At 34.0% G+C, this 10,918-nt stretch overlaps 1 protein-coding gene across 1 annotated transcript in view; it reads left to right on the top strand.

The window, feature by feature from the left end:
* Window positions 1–2,049: 2,049 nt before the first annotated feature.
* The window catches only part of LOC106466014 (zinc finger CCHC domain-containing protein 2-like), a 26,691-nt gene continuing 17,822 nt past the window's right edge, over window positions 2,050–10,918 (top strand). Inside the window, exons 1-2 of the mRNA XM_013926260.2 lie at window positions 2,050–2,682; window positions 9,910–10,114. Of these exons, the coding sequence (XP_013781714.2) occupies window positions 2,128–2,682; window positions 9,910–10,114 (760 nt within the window). The 5' untranslated portion in view covers window positions 2,050–2,127. The remainder of the gene's footprint in view (window positions 2,683–9,909; window positions 10,115–10,918) is intronic.

The following is a 10,918-nucleotide window of genomic DNA, read 5'->3' as shown; positions in this document are numbered from 1 at the left end:
GAAATTCCAAAACAAACAAACAATTTCAACAATCGCGCTAAAACAAACGCTATAACAACGAACATGCTCAATAATACTCCCTGACTGCAGATCAATTACTCACTGTCTACACACACATTAATTCGTCACGTTGTCACCCTCTTATATATATATACCAGACTACCCTATATCTAGTAATCTCCCGACTATTCCCGAAGGTTCGAGAGAAGTGGCGTGATATTAGTCACATGACCTCGCTCACGCAACAGTTATACACCCATTTAAAGAAATCATTGTAAATCAGATGTCCAAAGGGCTTAAACATGCTCTAGCCCCTTTGCTTAGATAAAGGTTACATACGGCAATGTCTGTCTTATGGAAACTTGTACCAGTTTGACCCTGCGTCTGTGTCCACTCCCTAGAAAATGGCAAGGGGCGACACAGGTATATGTACGAGTTGGAATGAGTTTTGGGTTCTCTCTTTTGTATATGTTATTTGTAATAGTCTTTGGCAGTGCTTATTTTAGATACTGCAAGCCCCTAGGCAAAATACAAAGTGTGAGGCTCCTCATAGTATTTGGTAAGAGAAAATGTGAAAATAAGCAATGATAAATATTTTTATGTATAGCAGATTCATACTTTCAATGCACGGATTTTGACTGGCTAGTAAAAAGACCTGGAACATTGTTCTATATACAAAACTTTTCACTTGTTAGTTGTATAGACTACAATCATATATCTAAAACAAAAATAAAGCACCTGTGCATATTACGTTTTGAAATGAGCTTATCCATGTATAGAACCACTTTTAACAACAGAAAGGTGTTGCGTAATGAACGGTATGGTCTTTTTATCATAAAAATATCTATGCAAGTCTCTCAAAGCCGGCTCTGATCATTGAAATTGTTACGACAGCGGGGGTCACGTGACGCTAGTAACACGTCATATTCTCGAAGGTTCGTGAATGCTCGATTGTTTACTAGATATGCGGTATTCATGTATATAAGACCGCCAAGAAGTGACGGCAACAATGGAATGGTAATTGAACTGCAGACAAACATAGCGACTGACAACTGAGTCGAGCACGTGAATCGTTCGTTGTGAATTATAGCGTTTGTTATAGCGTGAGAAAGAATAAACTAGTTTTATTTAAGAAAGGACTTCTATCGCTAAAGTTTCTTCGGAAAGAATTTTTACGGAAAATTACAAACGAACAGAGACGTAACAATATAGTTAGTCTATGCATTGTGAGATACTGAATTAGGACTTGTTTATCTGACTTAAAAGTGTGGTAATTCTTTACTTTTCCTAATGCTCCATGTGCAAACTTTTTGAAAAGCACCACGTAAGTTAAATAAATACAAAAATACTATTCTTATGAATAAATATTTTGTTTTGTAGAATCATGTATGTTTGCTTGTTTTCCATTTTCTGTTCATGTTCAGTCTATTTTCAGCTTAATATTTCTGGAAGTTGCTGTTCTACGGATATTTTTAATTGCATACTGGGTTACCAGTGCATTGAAATACTAAATATTTGTTTATTATTTTCAGTTATGAACGCCATATCATGTCAAATTTAACTGCTCTATTACTATTAACTGAATAAGACTGATATGAACGTTTATAATAAAAAAAGTAAAATAGAGTAAGGGTGAGAGAGACAGCAAAGACATGGCCTGACATACTAACTATTTAACTTAGTCTTGTTATATCTACTAAACATTAATAACACTGGTTATATTGTTGAGAATTAAATATAGAATAGTATCAATGATGCGTTCTCGAACTATTTTCAATGAAATATTTACCTCAGTCCAACACTCTCAGCCCTTCATGGCACTAAAAATAACATTTCGTACATTTTCTAACTTTAAATAAGGCTAATATCTTATTTACGGGAGAGCAGAAACAAACAGCAAAAATGTGTTGTTTTTTTTTGGGGGGGGGGCTTAAAAATAAAAAATTAAGCGTCTGGCCAATTTTCTCATTGGTGTATAACTTCACTGTAACCCGGATGCTCTGTATTCTCCTATACGATCTGTACTGTGAATGTGTGTTACTTACGTAGACTTACTACAGTTCCTGATTTGTTTAAATATATTACAATATATACATATATATATATTAGCAGAGTTAGTAATGAACCATGGTGTGCAAAGAAGAAATATATGCCTGGTTTAAACATTTAAATGGTTCGAGTAGAATAGAAATAATTTGTAATCTACTTAACATGTGCTTGCCTTTAGAGTTAAGGTTTTTTGGTACCTGCTTGGAAGACCTGGGAAGAAAAGACTTCGGTGTTTTCAGAGATGTTGAGCCGAAAGCGAATAATATAAAAGATATATCGGACATTACAAGTAATAGTATCATTCTGTTAAGTGACAGAATAGGAAGAAGTAAACTTATAGTGTTTTTAGCACTTCTTAATTCATCCAATCGTGTTGGTGCAAATGTGCTTTATAACGTTTTGACTAATTGTTTAGAAAATGAGGAAATAGAAATTTGTTTGGTTGATAACAAAGCAGCCAGTGAAATTCTTTTGTTGTTTACTATGGCATTCCATCATCCTGCTTTTACATTTGAACAGAAATCACGATTAGCTGAACGTCTTGAAAGTATTGAAAAATTTTGTTCATCGGCCTTTCTTAACGATAAGCCTTTAACTTCAAGTTCAACTTCAAATAAGCAATCCATATACCAGGTAAGCCTAAGTTAAATTGTAAAACCAAAAGTATAAGTTGTAACTGAAGTTAAATACATCAATACCATGACGTAGATTAATAGATATGACATTTGTTATATTAATTTCTATTGTTTGTAAATGCTAGTCCATTCTTATAATATTAAGGTGATTGATTTATCATCTAGTAAGACAACAGGTATGTGATAATATTACTTATATATCAACTTATCAAGGTAATTAAAATATCTTAGAAAACACCAAAGATGTTTAAGACTACCATAACCCATTATCTACTCAAAACTATTTTTTGGATATTTTAATTTATACTGGCTTGTAAACAAAACTCAAAATTATTCTGTTAAAAATGAGGAAGAGTCCTACTTGAGAAGGAAACTAAGATTAAGAGTATCTGGATGTGTAGTACTAGTACTAACTTTAAAATGTGTACTTTATAATATTATTATACATTTAATTTACTGCTCTTTTGATATAATATTACATTGGAAAATACTTATAATATATAGGGGTAACCAGCTGATAAATCAGTGCATTCTAATCATTATCAGTTTTTATAAGGTTGCATTCATCCAGCTAACCCAGTATATTACATATTTTAATTAGTGTGTTATGCTTTACTACTGATTAATGTGCATAGTTTGTTTTCACTTGAAATTTATGATGATAATATGAAAAACATAAACATACAAAAAGAAACTTTATAAGTGTGTTATTCAATTACATTGAAATATTATGAACTAAATAATTAAAAAAAAAAAGTTTTTTCTGGAATATTTATAACTTTTACTGAGATGACAAGAGTGTGACATGTGCAAGATATGAAATTAAATAAACAATGTATTTTATAATAGGGTATTTCCTTTCCAAGTAGGATTTCATCACAAGCTAAATGTGTACTATTTTGAAATGGTTTCTAAAACAAAATCTGAAAATGAAGGTTATATTTGAGAGTGAATTAATGAAAATAGTACAAAACTTTGTAGCACTTTTCATTGGTGGACCTTCTTCATCAGTGGCAAACTGAGAATGAAGAAAGATCCACTTTTCAAAAGCTTTCAGATTATAGGGTTTTGTAATTTTGTCTTAATTTTTTGTAAACTTATGTGTTTTCCTAACATCATACTTAAGAATGAATATACCAAAGGTAAGGTAAAAAAGCTTGCAGATGACTGTATCAAAGAGATTTAAACCTCTGGTGTTTTATGAGTGTGAAAAAGAGACTTGTGGGGTATTCTTTGTCTAAGTTTCTTGTATTCTAGCTTTTAATATAATAGAATTAAAGAAAAATATTAAAGCAATTTTGAATAACAAAATTTATCCACAAATTAAGTTTAGAATACATTTCAAACTGATATATTGTATATGAATTATTTCAAATTTAAAGAGCCAACAAACAAATGCTCTATAGTAGAGAGAGCCAGTGGATACACAAGATGCATCCTGAGTTAAATGTAAATGAAATAGTAGCATCTTACTGTATAACAATTTTTTACCTAATCTTTCCCTGACTCCTCTGATGTGATGTTCTTAGCTAACCTAACCTAACCTTATCATAAGCTCTTTGAAAATCTAAGAAGACTAAGTCTGCAACCTTTCTATCACCTAGATAACAATTAACATCTTCAAAACAAAGATAACTAAAGCAAGATTTTTTTTGATGAGTCCATGTTAGCTTTCATTTAACATATCCCATTTCAGATGATTTTGTAAAGCATATTTTCTCAGACTAACTGGCCTATAATTTCAATGGCAACTCTTATCAACCCCTTTAATTAAAGATAGGAGTAATGTTAGAAACAATCCAATTTTTAGGCACCTAAACACTGTATGTTGATCTATAAAAAATGAAAGATAGATGTTTACATAAATTGTCCGTGTTCTCTTCTCAAACCCTGGCTTTTGTGATATATTTGTTTCTAATAGCTCAGTATTTCTATTTACTATGAAGGGATTAACATATACATGATTCAGGTCATTTCCAATATTCTTTATAGGATCTTCATTGTTAAAACAGAAATAAACATTTAATAATTCAGTCAGAACAACAGTCTTCAATGATAACTTTGCCATCAGTATCATCTAAAGGCTCAATCCCCATTTTTATGTCTTTCTTGACTTATATTTAAATAGGGTAGCAGCGAACTTGTATGAAAGGGTTATTAAGTCAGCTTTAAACTAGGAATAGACAATGGTGAGGGGGTAAATACAAAAAAAATAAGATTTAGAAAAAAATGTAGTGTAAGAACAAGGTACAGACATAGTTTTAAGGGCAGGCTAAGTATAGATACCTAATAATGCCATTACTGGTGAAACCATGGTTGTGAATAAATCATGTATTTGTGAAACATACAATTGTCTTGTCTTTCCTCAATTGTATAAAATAGATGACCTTAGGTTACTAGTTGGAATGGAAAATTTTGATATTATAGAAACAACTGAAACTTGAGTAAATGTATGAAATTTTGATGTCAAAATTTCATTGCAATACGTTAGTTATGGGTTATTCAATTGGGATAGAGTATTAAGAAGAGTGGCTTTATACATCTTGATGAAGTTGAGGGTATCAAAGATAATAAAAAATAACAGTAAGGATATATAATGTGTGAGAGTTTCTGTTAGTATATATAGGGAGAAGGCTTTTAGCTGGAATTGTTACAGACCACAAGATTAAATTAATGAGAAACTTTCCAGTGAGATTAAGAATTCAGCTGTTAATGAGGTCATAATTATGGGGAATTTTAATCTTTTTTAGGAATATAGATTGAGAAGATGTTAGTTAAACCATTAGGGAAACAGATTTTTAGAAACTGTTGAGGGTGGTTTTCTTCACCAGTTGGTCAGGGAACGTACTATAAACTGGTATTTTAGATTGTTGACTTCCAATATAGAAATGGTTAATAGGTGATGGTGTTAGAAACATACCGACAGTTGTTGACATAAAATTATGTTAATATCACGGTACTGAAGGAGTTGGAAACATATTGACAGTTCATGTTAATATATAATTTTGTTAAAATCACAGTATTGAAGGTGTTGGCTTAGTATTAGTAGTTCATGCTAACCCATAGTTCTGTTAGATTGGATCAACCTTTCAATAATAAAAAAAAAAATCCAAATTACCCCCCCCCTTTTTTTCCATAGAATAACTGCATATTGCTACAGATAATTACACACTATTTATTGCTTTATTGCCACTTAGATTAGTGCTAATTAAGTGAATAATTATAGGTTGGAAGCTTTGTGTAAACACAGCAGGACTCAATCATATTACAAAATGCTGTGCTCACAAAACATGATTCTGCTATAAAGTATTTTTTATTTAATATTTTTATTTAATTTTTCTTATCTAATCTAATAAGTATCTAATTTTTACATATTAGTTACTTTTATAACAATAAAAATATACTTAAAAATGTATTAATTACATGTGGGTCTTGTATTTTTCTGCTGTTAAAATCCCACTGATAGTTAACACTGTTTTTGTAGAGGTGTTGTTAATACTTAACTTCCAAAACATACTTACTTCTCAAACTACAGCTATTACTTGACTGCTAGGGTTTCTTTTCTTTTGCCCATCTAAGCATTGGTCTGATTTTTTGTCATTTGCTCCAGTCTTTTGTTCTCTACTTAATTGCCCTTGGTGATATCTGTCTTGTGACACGTTACCTATGTCAATGCACCCTCTATCTTGATACTGTATATACGCACCTCCTTCAGATAATATTGTCATTTTTTTCTTGACAAAGCATTCACTAATGGGTTTCTCTGTAGTAAGACCCTTGAAGATACTTTGAGCATTCTTAGTGTTACCTATTTTACTTTTGTAAAAAAAAAAAAAGGAAAAATTTGGCTTGGTAAGCTGATTTATGGCATGAATTCCTGGGTTAATGTATCTGGCACGGATGCAAGTCAGGTCTAGAGTTGTTCTCCAAATCAGGGGGGGGGTTGCATTTGGTTGAGACTGTCCTTGACCTTATCTTTTTATGGCTGCCTCACTTCAGGGTAGGGGTGCATATCTTGCTGTTCAAAGGGTGATGTCTCATGGTCTGGAATTACTGAGGTTCAAAGTCGTCATGCTTCACTCTGAGAATTCTGTGGTGGTATCTTACATTTTCCATCAAGGTCTCTTTGGTTTAGAACATTGGATCATCTATATTAGGCCCACTCCCATAATATTACTAGTTTGCCATGTTCAGGGGGTGTTGAAGTTGTTGGCAAATCAAATGTCTTGACCTAACTGGATTCTCCCAACAGAATGGATGTTTCATCGAGGGGTTTTCCATTGGATTTGCTCTCTGTTCGGGACACTGATGTTCAATGCATTTGCTACTCAGTGGAACACTCAACTGCCATCTTTTTTGGTCTCTTGAGCATTGGCAATAGATGCATTCAGTCAGGACTGGATGGGATTGCACCTATATGCTTACCCACTGATTAGTCTGTTATCCAGAGTCCTAACAATGATTCTTTCAACCCCTTGTCACATTTTATTGGTAGAACTGGATTGGCTGTCTCAATCCTGGTTTCTGCTTCTGTGGTAGCTTCAGGAGTGCCCATCCCTTCCACTTTCTGTTTGGGCAGCCATGATTAGGCATCTTACATCTATCCATTGAGGTTATGCGGTCATTCATACAGCATCAGGGTTTAACTTCTGAAGTTGCCATGCATCTGTTTTAGTCTTTGCATAGTCCCATAGTGGACATTTATCAATGGAAGTAGCACACATATTGACACTGGTGTATTGTGAGGAGGTTGAATTTACTTTGTATAAACATGCCAAACATACCTGTTTTTGACCTGGCTCTTTGACAAGGTTTTTTGCATCTTCCACAATTGCCCTATATAAAGTGGCCTTATTGGCTACCTTTAGATACTTGATGAGATAAATTCTTTGAGTCCTTAGTGCTCTCCAGCCTCCTGAAGTTGTTTTTGGTCCTTGTTACATGCTCTTTCTTGACATCCATTAGAGCCCTTAGCTTCATGTACCATATATCACCTTTCCCTTAAGGTTTATTTTTTGTTGCTATTGGTGTGCGGACATCACCAATCAGTGTTATTTATGCTGCATGTGCAAAGACACTTTATCATTCTACCCATGTCCTTCTGTACCCAGACAGGTCCTTGTTACCTAAGACTGGCAGCCAGGGAAGGTGATATATCCTTTTCACCAATTCCTCTGACTGCTGTTTCTCACTTCTATGACCAATTGGATCCCAATAATTTTTTATGACCAGTGAGGGCCTTGAGGTTTTAGGTTGCCTGCACTAAAGCTTTAAGAGGTGCTAGACAATGCCTTTTTTATTCATTGAGTCTCTTCAGTTTCTGGAAGGTTATCCCCAGTTACCTTGATTAGGTGGGTATGTACCCAGGTTTTTGATGGGTTTTTTTCCAAGATGTCGGTAGAAGAGACACCAACCTATGAGGGAGCCTACTCATAATATCAGTTCAGATTTGTTGCTCATCTATCTCGTTGGGTTAAGAGTGGTCATTCTTTTTATTCAGTATTGGTTCAGTACATAGTTCATGGAAGAGGGTCCGTTGTCTCCTCATAATTCTGAACACAGAATGGTCCCATCCTGGGTCCTTGGTTGAGCACAGTTGGTTCCATGTCCTCCCCATAACTCCAGGGAAAAGTGGAATTTACCTTCCCCACATGACTGGGGAGTGAAGATGAGTGTTCATAATTCCAGACCAGATGAGTTCCATTTCCTCAGGTTGAGTATAGCATACAGGATCCCATCATTCTAAATTTGGGGTGTTGCCTTTCAGAATTTTCAGGTTGAGGAGAGGGTTTGTCCACTTTGGTGATGCTTACCTTCTTGTCCTGATTCTGGTGGCTCAGAACAACACACCATGGCTACAGGTTGGGACCCACTCACAAATATTTTGTGGTCCAAATGCCCTAGCCACCAATGTGGTATTTAGGGGGCCATGTCCCTATAATTACAACCCTGAGAAGTGGAACCCCGGTTACCTGGTTGAGTCTTGGCCAATGTTTATGATGTATCAAGTCAAATTCCACCCGCAGTGCAAGATTTAGGTTCTGTGTGAAGAGCATACCTGTTCTGCATGTAGTACAGTTTCCCCACTAGGTTGATAATCTTCTATTGGCATGTCCACAATTTATGCAGATGCCCTCACCAACCCCTCCACCTTGTCAATGTGAGATTCCAGCTGTAGTGTGAGAAGAGGTATGTTTTGGAAGTTAACATTTTCTTAAATCAAATGTTTTTCCAATAATACCTCTCTCACACTCTACCACCCTTCTTCTCCACTAATAACTGGTGTTAAAGACTACAGATTAGGTCAGTCTTGAAAAAGTAACAATATTATCTGAAGGAGGTGCTTATATACAGTACCAAGATAGAAGGTGCATTGATGTAGGTGGAGAGTGTCATGAGACAGATATCACCAAGGGCAATTAAGTGGGGAATTAAAGACTGGAGCAAGCAAGAAAAAATCAGATCAGTGCTTAGATGGGCAAAGGAGAGAACCCTGGCAGTCGAGTAATAGCTGTAATGCGAGTATAAAACTGACACAGAATAACTCGAAACTAATCATGAGAACAAGCTAACCTCATAAGGAAAGCCATAAATATTCTCTTTAACATTTTTCAGAAACAATATGTGATTCTCATGTTAGTTTTTCTTTATAGCCTATAATTCATTAAAAGAAGTAGGACAGATGCTCTGAATTTTCATTTTAGCTCAAATATATCTAAGTGTATACAGCCTTGGAAACTTAGAAAATAATATGGGGCAAAAAGAAATTCTAAAATGGGCAATTCAGAATAAAGAGATGTCATGTAATACATAAAAGTGAAGATTGAGAATTTATTTAAATGTTTCCCTTTGAAATTAAGTAATTAACACTTATATTATAATTTGAATTATAAACAATGTTTTGATACAAAGTTTATTGAAATATGTTGATAATAAAGTAATTTAATTATATTTTGAATCCAACTTTAATACAGTTGTGATATGCCCACTTTGACTTGCCAATATCTAGAGGTTTAAGATAAGTACTTTATTTTAATTTTTATTCTGCATAAGCTGGAAGTCTTAAGGTTTTCTCTTCTACAGTGTAGTGTATTGGTTTATAAACACACTGTTTGTATCTTTCATCTTATACTATTCTGATGAGTGAATATATTGAACTATCTGTTATATATTCATTAATGTTACATGCATGATGAGATATCTTACAATCTTTGTGTGTTTTCAGCTTGCCAATCCCTCAAGCCAGATGTGTAGTCTACCTTACAGTATGCCCGTAGTGCACACGGCCATGCCCATTATGGCATTTTCCCCAACCCTTCAGCTCAGTTCCCTGCTTCCTGGTGTTCCTCTTACTGTTTCGGCAAGTGTAACAAATACCAGCACCTGTCCATTGCAGTCTACACATTTGGATAACCTAGGACATTCACTACGTAGGTTTTGTTGTGTTTTAGGAATAAACTCTAAAATTACTGTATAATTTCAACCATATATATGATGGGAATTTGTTGTATCTGAAATTGTTATTTTTCAAATTGACAACCATTTAAGATCTGTAGATTCTCTAATAAATAGAAAACCTCACCGAAAGAAACAGTTTCAAACACTGATTAATCATGACAACACTGTGAATGTACTAGCACAGTGAAGTGATTCACCCTCTACATGTACAAATACTGATAGAAGTTAAATGTACAAGAACAATGAAGTGTGATTCACCCTCTCTATGTGTACAAATACTAATAGAAATTGAATGTACAAGAACAATGAAGAGTGATTCACTCTCACTATGTGTCCAAAACTGATAGAAATTGAATGTACAAGAACAATGAAGTGATTCACTCTCTCTATATGTACAAATACTGATATAAATTGAATGTACAAGAACAATGAAATTCACTCTCTCTATATGTACAAATACTGATATAAATTGAATGTACAAGAACAATGAAGTGTGATTCACTCTCTCTATGTGTACAAATACTGATAGAAATTTAATGTACAAGAACAATGAAGCATGATTCACTCTCTCTATGTGTACAACTACTGACAGAAATTGAATGTACAAGAACAAGGAAGTGTGATTCACTCTCTCTATGTGTACAACTACTGATAGAAATTGAATGTACAAGAACAATGAAGTGATTCATTCTCTCTATGTGTACAACTACTGATAGAAATTGAATGTACAAGAACAATGAAGTGATTCATTCTCTCTATGTGTACAACTACTGATA

The sequence above is a fragment of the Limulus polyphemus genome, unplaced genomic scaffold (genome assembly GCF_000517525.1).
Source record: "Limulus polyphemus unplaced genomic scaffold, Limulus_polyphemus-2.1.2 Scaffold2121, whole genome shotgun sequence".
NCBI classification, from domain to species: Eukaryota; Metazoa; Arthropoda; class Merostomata; order Xiphosura; family Limulidae; genus Limulus; species Limulus polyphemus.
Note: the sequence above shows the minus strand (reverse complement) of the source record. Positions and strands in the feature narration are given on the sequence as shown.